The following is a 15,686-nucleotide window of genomic DNA, read 5'->3' on the forward strand; positions in this document are numbered from 1 at the left end:
CCGGGACCCGCGGGGGCAGAGGAAACACTCCAGGGCTCAGCCACCTGCAGTGCGTCACAGAGGGGCGGGCGAGGCCTGCAGAGGAGGGCCTGCCCCCTCCGGGAGAGTGGCCACTGCTGACGGGGACACTCTTCCCACAGAGCCCCGTGTGGCCCTGCTCCTCACAGCTCAGGGGCACCCCACCTCCAGCCCGGGCCCCTGAAGGACGGGGAGAACGTCCTGCCCTGACCTGCTCAGAACAGAGGAGGGCCTGGGAGAAGGAATTTCAGCCACCAAAACACCTTTCATTTTAAAATATTTATTAAAATAATGATTAAACCTGAAAAAGAATCTCCAGAAATCAGCCCTTGGCACAGTATTTCAAGAATCAGCCAAAAAAAATTAAAGAATACAAAAAGAAAGAAGAAAGAAAACCCTTCCTGCTTTCCCGACCCTGGTGCGGCGGGGAGGCCTGCCACCCCCAGCCCAGGGAGCAGGGAGGTTCTTGGTCACAGGCTGGGTCCAGGCCGGCCCGTCAGAGCAGAAGCCCAGCATCGGGGTCGGGGAACAGGTGCCCTCGTGGGGCCTTGACCTGGAGCAGCTGCTGTGCGCCGAGCCTGCAGAGGCCAGGGAGGGAGCCTCTACCTGCCCAGGGGCTCCAGGATCTGCTGGACGTAGTGGACCACGTTGCTGTGCAGCTGGGGAGCCGTGGCCGCAAAGGTCTCCTTGGCGAGGGTCTGGGCGGCCTCGCTGCCCGCCATCATGGCGTGGTACAGCGGGAGGGTGTACTTCTGCTTCCCCTGTGAGAGAGAGTTCGTGCTCAGGGCCTGTCGGGGCCTGCCGGCCAGCTCAAGGGTCTGCGGCCCCGGCCCCTGCCCGGGGGCCCAGCTGACAGCGCAGTGGGTCTGCGGCCCAGCCTCCTGTTGCCCCAGGGCCCGAAGGGATGTGGATTTCAGTGCTGGAAGGGGCAGGGGGCTTCCCAGACACGAGGCTTCGTGTTCTGGAATCTTTTCAGAGGCCATAGACCCACACTGCTACGTCTCCACGGTCACCCTCCGGGATATGTCCACACTGGACAGAACCGAGTGGGGTGGGCACGCAGGCTCCACACCTCAGAGCTCCAAGAGGTCAGAGCTCTGAGGCGTTAGCACACGGCCAGGACCGCAGTGCCTAACCCTCAAACGGGGCTCCGGAGGACCAGCCGCAGCCAAGAAGGAAGCCGCGCCCCCACATGCGCACTGGACGCTCACACACAGGAAGCTGATCCCCGAGGTGGGGGGCTCAGGGGCTCGGGAGGTAGCCTGACCCAGCCTGGCCTGCGGCCCGGCTCCTGCCCTGCTCTGGAGTCTCAGGGAACGACCTCCCCAGCAGGCCGGCTGGCCTCTGAACCCTCAGGCACACGCCTCCCCAGGCGGCCAGACCCTTTGCTCAACTTGCCTCGCTTCTAGCCGCTGGTCTCTCCCCCAGACTGGCCCAGCTGACGCATGACCCGTCTTGCCTCCCTCCCAGCGTCCGCTCAACACTGAGCAGGCCCTCCCCTTGGGCCTCTCCAGCTGACCTGCACAGATGCACAGGCTGGGCCGTCTCCCCGCAGGGCGGCACTACGGCCTGCTCTCGGAACCTGCCAGGCCCTTTGCCCCAGAGAGGGGGCCCGCAGGGCCCTGCCCGCCATGTGCCCGGGGCGGGGGGTGACAGGGAGTCGGGGGCACCCACCTGGCTGCGCAGGAATTCCCTCACTTTCCAGAAGTCCTCCCGGTGGTCGTTCTTGAGGACGATCTGGCCCCATCGCAGCCGCAGCTCCGCGTTCTGGGCGTTTGAGATCTTTGGGTACGTCTCTCCAAGTTTCTTCACGTTCCCTGGAGAGAAGAACCGAGTCCTGAAAGACGGCGGCAGAGCCCCACGCCGAGGCGGCGCGCGCCTCCCGCAGCCCACCAGGGGCTCCAGACCCACGGCTCCGAGGGCTTCAGGCGCCCACTCATCCTGCGCCTTTGGGCCCGACGCGGTCGTGCCCTGGACGTGCGCTTGTCCCAACTCCACAGCTCTTCCAACCACCTTCCCTTGATATCACACAGAGGAGGACGTCCCTGGTGGGCTAGTGCTCAAGACCCTGGGCTTCTAAAGGGGGCCCAGCTTCGACCCCTGCCTGGGGAAGTAGATCCCACGTGCCGCAACTCAAAAGTTCGGACGCGGAAACTCAGATCCAGCGCAGCCATAAAAGCAAACAGAATAGGCATTAAAGCGAGGGTATCAGTGGGGCGGGAGGAAGGTTCGAGATGGACGGGACGCACGTACACTTGTGGCAGGTTCACGCTGATGTACCGCAGAACAACACGATACTGTGAGCCACTATTAGCCAATGAAAGTTTTTTAAAAAATAGGATTAAATGTACACAGTCATCAACCCGACTCCCTGCGGTCTTCCTCCCCAGACCAGAGTGTGCCCCAGACGCCCTGCCCGCTGCCCCTCGCACCAGCACCAGATAGCTGGCATCATGCTCCAGCCGCTTTCCTGGAGCACAGCCCTTGGTACTATTTCTGGCTGAGTGGCAACGGGGCACTCGTGCTGAAGGGCGGAGGTGGGGCAGGGCTGCATCCCCACCCCGCCTACCGGCTGACTGAGCCCCGGGCTCACAGAGCAGCCAGGGGGATGGGAGGGGATCAGGGCAAGGGAGGCCGCCCTGCACGGCTGAGGACCCCGCGGGCCCCTGCCCAGGAAGCACGTGGACGCTCCACCCCACGCTGACCCGCCCCCCCCACCCAACAGTCCGGCCGTTCCTCACCGGGGGGGAGCGGTGACTTCTGTAGGATCTTATCCAGGAAGTACACCAGCTGGTAGGTCTTCCAGGCAGAGGTGGACACGGCGTTGATGGCCCTTGGGTCCAGCTCCTCGGCCGCCCACAGCTGGGCCAGCTCCTCGGCCGGCCTCATGAGTGAGTCCCCGGGGGAGAGGTCCGGGAGGTAAGGCGGCCAGCCCGGCGTGTCCAACCAGCGATCAAACTCAAATCCTGCTTGGCAGAAGAAAAGACCCGTCAGAACTCCCCGGCAGTGCCCCAGCCAGCCCGCCCAGGCAGCTCCCAAGACCTCTCACCTCCACCCGCCCCAAGTCCTCCCCCAACGCCGACACTGCCCACAGGGCTACCTGCTCTGCCCAGCCCCCTGACACCTACAGCCCCAGCTGCCCCCCTTCCCACCTGGGCCTGTTCTGCGCAGAAATGAGCCCTCAGGACAAGGAGCACGGCCCACCCCCACGAGCAGAGCAGCTACGCTGACGCTCCTGGGCTCCGGGGTCCCGCCCCCAGCAGCCAGGGGGGTCCTGCCCTCCCAGCTGGCGGGGGAGCTGGCTGGCTGGGGCCCAGCAAAGAGCAGGGAGCAGGGGCAAACCTCAGGGCCACAGGCCACGCTCGCACTCAGGAAGCAGGCCTCCCACCGGCTCCCCAGGCAGGGCAGCTGCTCCGGTCCTGCCCGGGGAGCCCCTTGGGCACCAGCGGCCTGGGCAGGGCTCAGGGTCTGACTGTGTCTCAGAGACAGGGAATCCAGAGGGCAGAGGGGAGCAGAAAGGCCGAATGGGGGAAAGGAAGCGGGGGTGGCGGAGGTCCTTCCGTGGGGCCCTGGAGCCACCTCGAAGCGCCACCCCCAGGGGACACACTGGTCCCTCAGAGCGGAAAGCAGACCCCACCCTCCACGACCTCCTGGAAGCCGTGGGCCGGCTCCTCTCCTCACCCGGGATGGAATCCACCCTCTGTTTCTTCAGCTCAGGGAAATAGTCCAGGAAGAAGTCCAGGAAGTCATCAGCTAAGATGCTTTGGAACTTGAATTCGTCCACGTAGGCCTGTGAGGACGAAGGGGCAGCATGGTCAGCTGCCCGGAGCCCCCACTGCCCCTCAGTGGGGTCCCCGAGGCTCCTCCGCCCCCACCGACCCCCTCACCTCGAGCTGATTACCTTGAGGAAGTCGTCAAACTGGTCCTGATCACCCACCAGGTGGGCCAGGTAGGAGACAAAGCAGAAGCCTTTCTCGTAGGGGGTCTCGTTGTAGGTGTCATCCGGGTCGACCCCTGCAGAGAAAGCTCTGGGTTCAGAGCTTCAGAGCAGCCGTGGAGAGACCAGCTCCTGCTCTCCAGGGCAGCGCGGCCAGGAGTGCTCCTGATCCTCCCCGACCTGTCTCCAGGGTCTCGAGAGGGACGGCAAGAGCAGCCCGGGGTTGCTGTGTTCCTGGGGTCTTCCCAGCCCCCACGGTCACGCCCCCATGTGGCCGCCCACCAGAACAGTGGGGGTTTCTGCAGGTGCTCTGGAGCCCGTCTACAGGGAGCTCTCCATTGGAGTCAGAGGCCTCAACTGTACAGAAAGGTCTCAGTCAGCCACACGTGGAAATAACAATGTTAGGAAACAAAAACCCATGACCTCAGAGCAGTCACGGGCTTTCTGGGTCACGCCCCTCTGTAAGGACAGGCGACCTCGTTCTACAAACCCCCAGGGACTGAGCTGACCAAGGACAGGGGGCGGCAAAGGCCCTCGAGAGCGACAGGGACCTGGACAAGCAGGGCAACGCAGAGTCGCTCAGGACTGGCCGGAGCAGCTCGGAGGGCCTGGGGGGCTCCTCCCTGCCGAGGGACCGGGGTGCGCCAGCGGAGCCCCAGGGCTCTGGCCCACGGCGGGGCGGGAGGGCCCTGACCTGGCTCGATCCTCACGCGCAGCTTGTTCAGTGGGTGGTCCTCGCCCGTGACGTCCATGTGCTGCCGCAGCAGCGCCCGGCCAGTGGCGGCTTCCAAGCAGGTGTAGGCGGGCCCTGTGGGGCAGAAGAGGGGCTGGCACCTCACGTGCGCCTCCCCAAGGTGCCCTGTGAGCCAGAGTGCTCCCCGGGGACCGTGGGCAGGGAGGCTGTGGCCAGCCGAGCCCTCGGCCTCTCTCCCACACACCGTCCCTCTGACAGGGGCCTTCCATGCAGGGTGATGTATCTGCAGAGACGGGAGTCTGACCTTCCCATCTGACTGTTCGTATTGCCTAGGAGAAACCCTCAGCCAAGCCTTTCCTCGGGCCCCTGTCTCCTGGCAGGACGGTGGGCGCCAGGCACACTGTCCCGCGAGATGCTCTGACCTGGGGCGGCAGCCCGCCCGCGTCAGGGCCCAGCGTGGAACACTGGGGGCTCCCAGCGGCTGAGACTGCCTGCTCCGTGCCCACTGATGAGAGGATAAACCTCTACAAACTTTCTGGGAAGCAGGAGACAATGTGTCTTTTAAGAAAAAAAGGTCTTTAAAATGTTCAAGTCCTGACAAGCATGTTTCAAGGAATTTATTGAAATCATCTGAGATACACGTGAACCTATGTAAAGATGTTTATCAGAATATTATTTTGTTGGAAAAATGAGGGACTTCCCTGGCGATTCAGTGGTTAAGAGTGTGCTTCAACTGCAAGGGCGTGGGTTCAATTCTTGGTCGGGAACTTAGATCCCACATGCCCCTAGGTGTGGCCAAAACAGCAACAACAACAAAAATTAAGATTTTTTGTTAAAAAAAAAAAAAAAGAAAATTACAGACCAACGTACAACTGGAGGCTGACAGGATAAATTATGAATTTATTTGAATTCTTCTGCATCCGTGCAAGAAAATTCAATGACTCAGGAGAGCGCTTAACTTTACCAGGCTAACGGGAAAACGACAGGTCTAAAGCCATCTGGCCTGATGACTCACACACACACACACAGGGAACTACTAATAAATCGGAAAGGGTGCCCACCGATCCTTTCCGAATGGTGAGACGGCAGGTAAGTGTTTTGCTGTGTATTTTCCCATATACACCAAGATAGATTTTAATCACAGAAAGAATAAAAAAACCAAAAAGCACCTATACCCTGTGGGCTTTCAATAAAGAGATGGTGCTGAGAATTTCAAAAGCATGGCTGGGCGCAACCTGGGGGTCTGCCTTCAGTTGCTAAGTGGCGGCGAGCACACTCCCTACCCTCTCTGCCTTGTGAACTACGCCATCAGAGGGGAAAACAGCACCGTCCACAGCAGTGCAGGCGGTGAGCGAAGCACCCGGTCAAGGCTGGCACCAGGTGTCCAACAAAACGCGGAGGTGAGAGTGCCCTGGCCAGGCCCTCGGAGCGTGGCGCGCACCTGGGTCACTGAGGCCGGGGTGGGGCACAGCGGCCTCACCCCGACAGGAGGCACGCCCAGCACCAGGCCCCCCGGCCAACTGGACTGCCCGGGACTCCCTCAGCCCCCGGGCCCTGCTGGTCCGTGACCGCAGTGCGGCAGGAGCAGTGACGAAAGCAGCTGCCGTGAGCCGGCCTCCCCGGCCGTCCCGGGGCTCCCTGCACCGCCGCCCCCTGGACACCCCAGAGGGAGCCTGGCGGGCCCCGAACGGGGAGACGGGTCCCCGCAGCGACTCACCAAACAGAAGGGAGGAGATCCTCCTCTGGGCATACATGGTGAAGCCCTCATTCAGCCAGAACTCCCCCCAGGTGGCGTTGGTCACCAGGTTCCCAAACCAGCTGTGGGCGATCTCATGGATGATGACATCGGCCAGGGAGCGGTCTCCGGCCAGAAGGCAGGGCGTGACGAAGGTCAGGCAGGGGTTCTCCATCCCCCCGAACGGGAAGGACGGGGGCATGAACAGCACGTCGTACCTGCCGGGGCGGGCGGTCTCAGGGGATGTGGCTCCCTCCCACCCCCAGGCGGTCCCCAGCACCCCGTCCCAGGGCCTCCCTCTCCCAGCCCTTCCAGGAGGGACGAGACCGGCTCCCTCACACCCAGCTTCCCACGCGGGCCGGCGGGCCTGACGGGGCCTCTTGTTGGGGGGACCTCAGGTCTGAAGACGGCAAACAGAGAGCAGGGCTGCCCCCAGTGACGGGAAAGGCAAGTCAGCCGCATCTGCACAGCGAACCCCACCTCCAGCCCAGCACCCGCCTGCACGCCGCTGTCCTGAAACGCCCACCCTGGGCCCGCCTCAGTCACGGCCACGGCCACGGCGGGTCAGGCTGGCTGTCCTCTCCTCCCCACCCCTGCACCCTGGGATGCGGGAACCGCAGACGAGAAGCCCCCGAGACACCTCACCTTCCCCACACATAGGGTCCAAAGAGCTTCTCTCCCGTCGCCAAAAACTCCTCTATGACCCCGTCGTACTCCTCCTTGGCAGCGTCGATGAGGCAGGGCTCAGCCCACACCCGGCTCCTGCAGACACGGGGGCAGAGAGGGTGGCACAGGGGTCAGAGCCCGTGGGATCAGCCGGCCTCAGCCTCCCAGGGAGCCAGCGAGCCCAGGGCAGGCGACCCCGGGCAGAGGCGAGGCCCACCCAGAGCCGGAGGGCTGGCCCCACCTGGGAGGGCCCCGGGGCTCCTGCAGGCAGCAGGCCGGCCCCCCCAGCCCCCCACCTGCCCGGTGTCTTCAGGCTGTTCTTGCTCCGCACCAGCTCGTCCTTTTCCTAACAGAACCTGACAGGAGGAAACCCCTAGAAGACGCCCCTCTCCTTCTCTGCTTTCCCGCAGCTGCGGGCTGACGCGCCTCCGGTCACCCACTGCCCTGTCCACCAGGAAGGGAGCCCTCGCCTCGCAGGCCCAGGGCTGCCCAGAGCCCGTGGCTGGAAGCGGAGGCCAACAGGGCCCGCCCAGGGCTCCCTCTGACCGCAGGAGCGGGGGCACGTGGCGCCAGTGCCGCTACTGAGCCCGGTCTGAGGCCTGGCGCCCGGCTGGCACCTCCAAGGCCAGCAGAGCGAAGGACAGGTCGCCACCAGGAGAGCCACGTCCCACTGCGCCTCCCACTGCGGACAAAGCGCCGGCGGCAGGGTGACGGGCAGGAGCACCCAGGCTCCCGGTCAACTTCTCTTTGGGGACCCTGATAAGGTGGACTCCTTATTCACCTCCACTAAAGCCCCTCCCTTCACAGAGTCGGCCCAGGCCTGGGCTTCTGCGTCCGGAGCAGACAGGGGAGAGCATCCTCGGGCCTCCTGGGAGGGAGACGGTGATGGCAAGGCGGGTGTTTCCAGGAATTAAGTGCCAGAGAAGGCAGGGAGATTTGGCAGCGATAAGAAAGCGCACACTGAGCTAGAAGGTGACCTCCTAAAACTGCCACCTGAGCTCAGAGCCGTCCCTGCACGGGGCCAGGACACGGCAGGACGGGGTCTCAGCACAGGATGGGAGGGAGGAGGGGTAAAGCACAGCCCTCCGACGCCCTCAGGCCGCGCCCTGTGCCGCAGAAAGGCCCGGACTCGGGGCAGGCCGACACCGCCTCAAGAGCCCCCCGACAGGCCTGTGCACTGGCCAGAGGCCCCCTTGCCTGGAGGCTTGTCCAGTCTTGCCTCCGGGCTCCTGGTCTCCTACCTGGGTCCAACTTCAGCCGAAACCAGGTCTCCGATGGCCAAGGCTATGAGGTAGGAGGGGATCGGCTGACTCATCCGGAAGAAGAATTTACCGGGGCCTCGCTGCTCCCAGGCGTCAGCACTCATCACAGCAGTGAAGCCGTCTGGGACCTGAGGACAGAGAATGCTGGCGAGGCCTCACCCGGACAGAGGCTACTGTCCATCAGCAACCTGCCCGGTGACAGCGGCGGCCTGCAGCCCACCTGACGTACAGAGGCTTCCAGAAACCAGGGCTCAACCGATGGGGTTTACACAGATAAAACTTCCGCAGGCGGAGTTCTTCAGAGGGTCTGTAAGCGTGCCCTGAAGGGTGACCTGATGGAGACGGCCGTTCCAATCCCCAGGGCAGGGACGCACGGTCCCCTCACCTCGAGAAGAGCAGAGTATCTGGACTTCACGGCGGGAGTGTCAAAGCATGGGAAGAAGGCTCGGTTCAGGACAGCCTGGCCCTGGGTGTAGACGAACGGCTTCTTCCTTCCCGCCGTCTGCTCCGGGGCCAGCCAGCACACCTGCGGGGAGGGGCGCGCCACTTAGAGCCTACAGCCCTGGGGCCCCAGGCAGGCGCAGCCACGTGGGCTGCAGGGGACTTCCAGGAACATTCGAGACCCTCTGCCAGCCAGGCACGCTTAATCCCCCTGGAGTCCAGGCCACGGCCGGATGTCCACCTCCTGGGGCAGACACCACCAAGGGGTAACTCATGTGTCCCTGCTGCTGCTGCTGCTAAGTCGCTTCAGTCGTGTCCGACTCTGTGTGACCCCATAGACGGCAGCCCACCAGGCTCCCCCGTCCCTGAGATTCTCCAGGCAAGAACACTGGAGTGGGTTGCCATTTCCTTCTCCAGTGCATGAAAGTGAACAGGGAAAGTGAAGTCGTTCAGTCGAGCCCGACTCTTAGCGACCCCCTGGACTGCAGCCCACCAGGCTCCTCCGTCCATGGGATTTCCCAGGCAGGAGTCCTGCAGTGGGGTGCCAGGGCCTGCTCCGTGTGTGTCCCTGGGCCTCAAGAATTCCCGAGCTGCCTCCAGCCCCCGGTCCTGCCTCCCTCCTGTGTCCTCCTCACTGTAGTAACTCCTCACCAAAACACAAACGCTGAAGAAGCTGTTCTTCACCTTGTGATAAAAGACACAGAAAAGCAGGCGCTAACAGCAAGGAGTCTGGCCAATGGGTGTCCTCCGTTCCTGAGATTCACCCTTTCAGGGTAAGTGTGTTCTGGGCTTCCCAGGGGGTGCCAGCGATAAAGAATCCACCTGCCGAAGCAGGAGAATCAACGTGCTGTACATTACAGGCACTGGCTATGATTCCCACCCCCCCCCGAAATATTTGCTTATTTATTCCTCGGCTGTCCCTGGTCTTAGCTGCAGCACGTGGGATCATTTTAGTTACAGTGTGCAAGACCTAGTTTCCTGAGCAGGAATCAAACCCCAGCCCCCTGCACTGGGAATGTGGAGTCTTAGCCACTGGACCCCCAGGGACGCCCCCGGCTGCGATTCTTGAGTTGTCTTCTGCCAGTCCTTCATCGAGGGCACATCTGAGCCATTATTACAAACCCAAACTCTGCCCACAGCAGGGCTCGCGTCTAACATGGATGCCGCGTGTGGCTGAGGGGCCGGGGTCAGCAGCAGACACCACGGAAAAGTCAGAAGAGGGCTGAGGGGCCCCAGGAGAGTCTCACAGTGGAAGCAAAACCCCCAGGCTGCACCCTCAACAGCGGGCAGGGTTTAAACAGCTGGAAGGAAGGGAGATGATGTCCAGGAGGCGGGAGCAGCACGGGCAGGCGGGGAATGCGGCTTCCGTGGAGCCGGGCAGCTGTGTGTGGTGAAGGGCTTAAACCACAGAGGCGCTGAGGCTGGCTTATGAGAGGCATAAGGGAGACACGTTGGGAAGCGAGGTTTTCTTTGCGTGTGTGCTCGTGCGTGTGTGTGTGTGTGTGTGCACGCGCAAACTGTAACAAGTCTCCATCCAGAGTCCAGTAAGACGGAAGTGGGGGCAGGGGAGAGAGACATCCTGTGCAGACCCCAACAAGCTCTGCTTCAGCCTGGTGACTAGAGGCCGGCACAGAGGCCGGGACCACTGCCCTCGGTGTGACACTAGAGAAGCGACGCCTTATCTCTACGAACGTCCCTTCAACGCTGCTGGGAAACCGAAACCGCTCTAAGGAAGAACAGTCTATGAAAAACAAGCAAACTTCATAGCCCCAATCTCATCAGGGGAAAAAACTAAACATAAATTCCAACAGAGGGGCACACCGCGGCTCAGAACTACCTAAGCCGCCCAGACAGGAACATCTAAGGAAACGCCACAGCCAAGAGGGGCCCACAGAGGCGTGGCGGAGGGACGCACACCGGGAGGGATGGGACCCCGGAGCAGAGGACACTTTAAAACCTGAGGCTGCTGTACACCTGAAATTAACGCTGTAAATCAAGTATAATATGAAACGGAAAAACTTAAAAGACCCAACACCCTAGTAATATCTTGTACATGAAAACAGCTCAATTAAACAAATTATTTGAAGTAAAAACTAAGGAAATCTGGAACAACTATAGATTCCAGTTTATAACAGGGTATCATCCCTACGAACAAAGCTAGTGGAGGTGATGGAACTCCAGGGGAGCTGCTTCAAATCCTGAAAGATGATGCTGTGAAAGTGCTGCACTCAATATGCCAGCACGTTTGGAAAACTCAGCAGTGGCCACAGGACTGGAAAAGGGCAGTCTTCATTCCAATCCCAAAGAAAGGCAATGCCAAAGAATGCTCAAACTACCACACGATTGCACTCATCTCACACTCCAGTAAAGTAATGCTCAAAATTCTCCAAGCCAGGCTTCAGCAATACGTGAACCATGAACTTCCTGACATTCAAGCTAGTTTTAGAAAAGGCAGAGGAACCAGAGATCAAATTGCCAACATCTGCTGGATCATGGAGGAAGCAAGAGAGTTTCAGAAAAACATCTATTTCTGCTTTATGCCAAAGCCTTTGACTGTGTGGATCACAAGAAACTGGAAAATTCTGAAAGAGATGGGAATACCAGACCGCCTGACCTGCCTCTTGAGAAATCTGTATGCAGGTCAGGAAGCAACAGTTAGAACTGGACAGGGAACAACAGACTGGTTCTAAATAGGAAAAGGAGTACGTCAAGGCTGTATATTGTCACCCTGCTTATTTAACTTCTATGCAGAGTACATCATGAGAAACGCTGGACTGGAAGAAACACAAGCTGGAATCAAGATTGCCAGGAGAAATATCAGCAACCTCAGATATGCAGATGATACCACCGTTATGGCAGAAAGTGAAGAGGAGCTAAAAAGCCTCTTGATGAAAGTGAAAGAGGAGAGCGAAAAGTTGGCTTAAAGCTCAACATTCAGAAAACGAAGATCATGGCATCTGGTCCCATCACTTCATGGGAAATAGATGGGAAACAGTGGAAACAGTGTCAGACTTTATTTTTGGGGGGCTCCAGAATCACTGCAGATGGTGACTGCAGCCATGAAATTAAAAGACGCTTACTCCTTGGAAGGAAAGTTATGATCAACCTAGATAGTATATTCAAAAGCAGAGACGTTACTTTGCCAACACAGGTCCGTCTAGTCAAGGCTATGTTTTTTCCTGTGGTCATGTATGGATGTGAGAGTTGGACTGTGAAGAAGGCTGAGCGCCGAAGAATTGATGCTTTTGAACTGTGGTGTTGGAGAAGACTCTTGAGAGTCCCTTGGACTGCAAGGGGATCCAACCAGTCCATTCTAAGTGAGATCAACCCTGGGATTTCTTTGGAAGGAATGATGCTAAAGCTGAAGCTCCAGTACTTTGGCCACCTCATGCGAAGAGTTGACTTATTGGAAAAGACTCTGATGCTGGGAGGATCCTCTGATGACAGAGGATGAGATGGCTGGATGGCATCACGGACTCAATGGACGTGAGTCTGAGTGAACTCTGGGAGATGGTGATGACAGGGAGGCCTGGCGTGCTGCGATTCATGGAGTTGCAAAGAGTTGGACACGACTGAGTGACTGAACTGAACTGAACTGGCTCATTAATTGTAACAAGTGTATCCCACTTATAAGCCGGTAATAAGGGGGATGGTGGTGGTGGTGTTGTGTGTGTGGTGTGTATGTGTGTGGGTGTGTGTGTGTGTGGTGTGTGTTGGGGGTTTATGGAAACTGTCCTATATGCTCATTTTTCCTGGTAATCTAAACAGTAAAAAAAAATAAATCCTACTCATGGAAACAAGCATAATGAGTTGGCAGTCAGAGGTCCTAGACACCGTGTTAGGACTTAAATAAAGACAACTGCTGTCAGGCTCAGCTCTGTGAACAATGACTCTCTTCCCTTCAGCCACAATCCCTTACTCATCCTCTCTGCTTGAGTTTTGCTCGTTTTTGTTTTAATGACATGAAGAGAAGAGAAGAAAGGGGGCTGGCAGGACACACAGCAGAATCAAATCCAGGAGACGCCGTGGCCCACAGTGACCAAGGTGAGCGCCCCCCCGGGGACAGCGGAACAGGAACTGTGCCCACTGGGGACCTCCACAGGGCAAAGGACAGCTCTCCGGGGAGCATGGGTGTCTGCCTTCAAGTCTTAAATGAAAGCTGTTTAATTCTGAAATTCAACTTCAGGTGCCACTTTTGGTAGGCAAGCCCAGGAGGCCTAATTTTTTCAATTACTGTACTTAATTTCTGCCCCCAACCGGGAACCAGAGTATAACAGAGCAACCAAACACGTTTCCATGCGTTCCATGTCTTCCTGCACAGCAAGTTACCCGCAGAGGCCGGGGTTTTTCCTTTGCCTTAGAGGTCAGTCCACATTGCTCTGGACTTTAGGTTTTCAAACAAGCTCTATCTTAAGGTTCATGGGCCTCCCTGACAGTGAAAGACGGAGACAGAGGTGCCCCCTGCAGCCAGCTCTAAGAGCAAAAGGGGACGGGACACGAGAAGGGCAGGCTTCCCACCGGAGAGGGGCCTCAACTCTCACCGGGGGACCCACCAGACACTCCAGCTGCTACACTTGCCCCACCTCCCCCACCCCAGTTTAGAATTTAAGAGTCGACAGTGAGAAAGCCAATTACTAGAGCCTGCTGCTGCTGCTGCTAAGTTGCTTCAGTCGTGTCCGACTCCCACCAGGCTCCCCCTTCCCTGGGATTCTCCAGGCAAGAACACTGGAGTGGGTTGCCATTTCCTTCTACAATGCATGAAAGTGAAAAGTGATAGTGAAGTTGCTCAGGCGTGTCCAACTCTTGGAGACCCCATGGACTGCAGCCTATCAGGCTCCTCCGTTCATGGGATCTTCCAGGCAAGAGTAGCGCAGTGGGGTGCCATTTCCTTCTCCAATGCAGGAAAGTGAAAAGTGAAAGTGAAGTTGCTCAGTCGTGTCCGACCCTTAGCGACCCCATGGACTGCAGCCCAGCAGTTACAAAGCCTGGTCCACCCTAATTCTGGTTCTCATTTTTACTCAAATTCTTTTGTTCATCACATCCAGGAGGAAACAGTAAACAGTAAGTGCCCAGTCTCAGAGCTGTTCCAGCCCCGGGCACTAGATGGGCACCTGCAACAAAGGCCTGAGTCAGCAGCGCGTAACGAGCCGGCATCTTCAGGGCTGCCCCCGAGCAGAGCACCACCAGGGCCCAGCCCAGGCTGGGCGCACCGACAGCCCTAAACTCAGCTCGGGAACCGTCTGCTGTCCAGCCTGGAGGACGCAGGGGGCTAGAGACGGCGGGGAGGGGGCGGAGGCATCTGGCTGAAGACCAGCAGGACCAGAGGCGCGGGGTGGAGAGTCACCTGGCCGAGGAGGGGCGAGGGGCGGGGAGGCGGTGGAGGCGCGCCTGCACGAGGCGGCGCGGGGGCTGCGGGTACTCACCCCGGGTCCCTCGCCGACGCGGTAGGTGATCCGCACCTGCAGGAGCTCGCCTGCGGCGCAGGGCTGCGGGAAGTGCAAGCACAGGGCCTGGCCGTAGTGCGAGAACGGCTGCACGCACACCGGCACCGGCTCGGGCTCCGGCTCGGGCCGCCCCGGCTCGGGCTGCCCCCGCCGCAGGGCCGCCGCTGTCACGTCTACGCACGGGTGCGAGTCCAGCCGCAGCTCCGCGGCGCCGCCGGGCGCCCGGCAGCGCAAGTCCAGCACCGCCGAGCCGCTCAGCCCGCGGCTGCCCGGGCCTGGCCCCGGAGGCCCGAACTCGGCCCGCAGGTCCAAGTGCAGGTGCAGCAGCTCGAAGGAGCGGAAGCTGGAGGCCGACGCCACGTCCTCGGCCTGCGCCGCGCGCAGCGCCCGTCGGCCGGCCTCAGGCTCGCCAGCCGCCATGGCCCCGCGCCGCTGCCGCCGCCGGTCCGCCACAGGCCCCGCCCCGCCGCGCGGGCCCCGCCCCTGCAGGCCTGGCCCCGCCCCGCCGCCGGTCTGGCCCCGGGAGCCTTTGCCGCGCACCCGGGAAGACCACGCCCCGGAACCGAGCATGGCCACGCCCCATCGCCGGCCGAGGCCCCGTGACTGCCGCCCGTGCCCCGGGAGGCCCCGCCCCGAACAGACCACGCCCCCTAAAGGTCTGGCCCCGGTCGCCTTGGCCGCGCACCCGGGAAGGCCCCGCCCCCGAGCGGACCACGCCCTTCCTCTGGCTCTACGCCACTCCCAGCTCGCCACCCTCGCCGAAGGACTTTGGACAGGCCGGCGAGCGACAGTTTGATCCAGCTCGGCCCGAACTCATCCCGCTGGGATGGCCCCCAGTCCCTGCGCTGAGGTTGCCCGTGTCCTCGTCCACCGGGCAGGCAGCACTGAGCCCGGGGGTCGCGTTTGAGCTCACAAGCTCTGCAGCAACCCTTCCCCAAGAAAGGGGACGCTTCTGGCCCCTCTGTGCCCTGGTGGTCTCTCGAGCCGTGGTAACTCGGTTGGGGCTCCAGCCTGGGGCCCTTCGTCCTTCCGACAAGGGGCGGGGACCAGCACGGCGGCTGTGAGGCTGGGCGGCTGGTGGGCCGCGTGTCCCCCCTCCTGTGTGGGAGAGCTCGCTGCGCCGGTGACCCTCCCAGGAGCCCAGCTGTGGCTAGGAGCTGCTCATCAGCCGTGCTGGAAACTATACCAAGTCGTGTCTGACTCTTTGCGACCTCATGGACTGTACCTCGCCAGGCTCCTCCGTTCATGGCCTTTTCCAGGCAAGAATACTGGAGTGGGTTGTCATTTCTTCCTCCAGGGGATCTTCCCGATTAGGAAATGAAATTTTAAGAGACAATGTAGGGAGTTTCCCATAAAGGAAACAGCATCCTGGTATGTGCCTCGTAGTTTCACAGCATTAAATGCATCTTATCTTCTGAAATGCTTGTGGTAGATATTTTGAAATTCCACATAAGGTCAAAGTTAGTTTTCTTCCTTTTTTTCTCTTTCT

At 60.2% G+C, this 15,686-nt stretch overlaps 1 protein-coding gene across 1 annotated transcript; it reads right to left on the reverse strand.

Moving 5' to 3' along the window:
* Positions 1-282: 282 nt before the first annotated feature.
* RNPEP (arginyl aminopeptidase) lies at positions 283-14,782 on the reverse strand. The gene is made up of 11 exons (XM_015099421.4): positions 14,177-14,782; positions 8,698-8,838; positions 8,292-8,440; positions 7,030-7,146; positions 6,367-6,602; positions 4,650-4,763; positions 3,920-4,032; positions 3,700-3,808; positions 2,760-2,984; positions 1,693-1,835; positions 283-779 (listed from the first exon to the last, which is right to left on the reverse strand). The coding sequence occupies exons 1-11, from the start codon at positions 14,765-14,767 to the stop codon at positions 621-623; spliced, it is 2,097 nt and encodes a 698-aa protein (XP_014954907.4). The 5' UTR covers positions 14,768-14,782; the 3' UTR covers positions 283-620.
* Positions 14,783-15,686: the final 904 nt, after the last annotated feature.

This window comes from Ovis aries, chromosome 12 (genome assembly GCF_016772045.2).
Source record: "Ovis aries strain OAR_USU_Benz2616 breed Rambouillet chromosome 12, ARS-UI_Ramb_v3.0, whole genome shotgun sequence".
Lineage (NCBI taxonomy): Eukaryota > Metazoa > Chordata > Mammalia > Artiodactyla > Bovidae > Ovis > Ovis aries.

Coding starts and splice junctions, on each gene's coding strand:
- RNPEP (XM_015099421.4), bottom strand. CDS start 14,767: ATGCTCGGTTCCGGGGCGTGGTCTTCCCGGGTGCGCGGCAAAGGCTCC. Junction 8,839..14,176: donor GCGTCGGCGAGGGACCCGGG/GTGAGTACCCGC, acceptor CCCTCCCCGCAG/GTGTGCTGGCTGGCCCCGGA. Junction 2,985..3,699: donor GAGGGTGGATTCCATCCCGG/GTGAGGAGAGGA, acceptor TCTGCCAAGCAG/GATTTGAGTTTGATCGCTGG.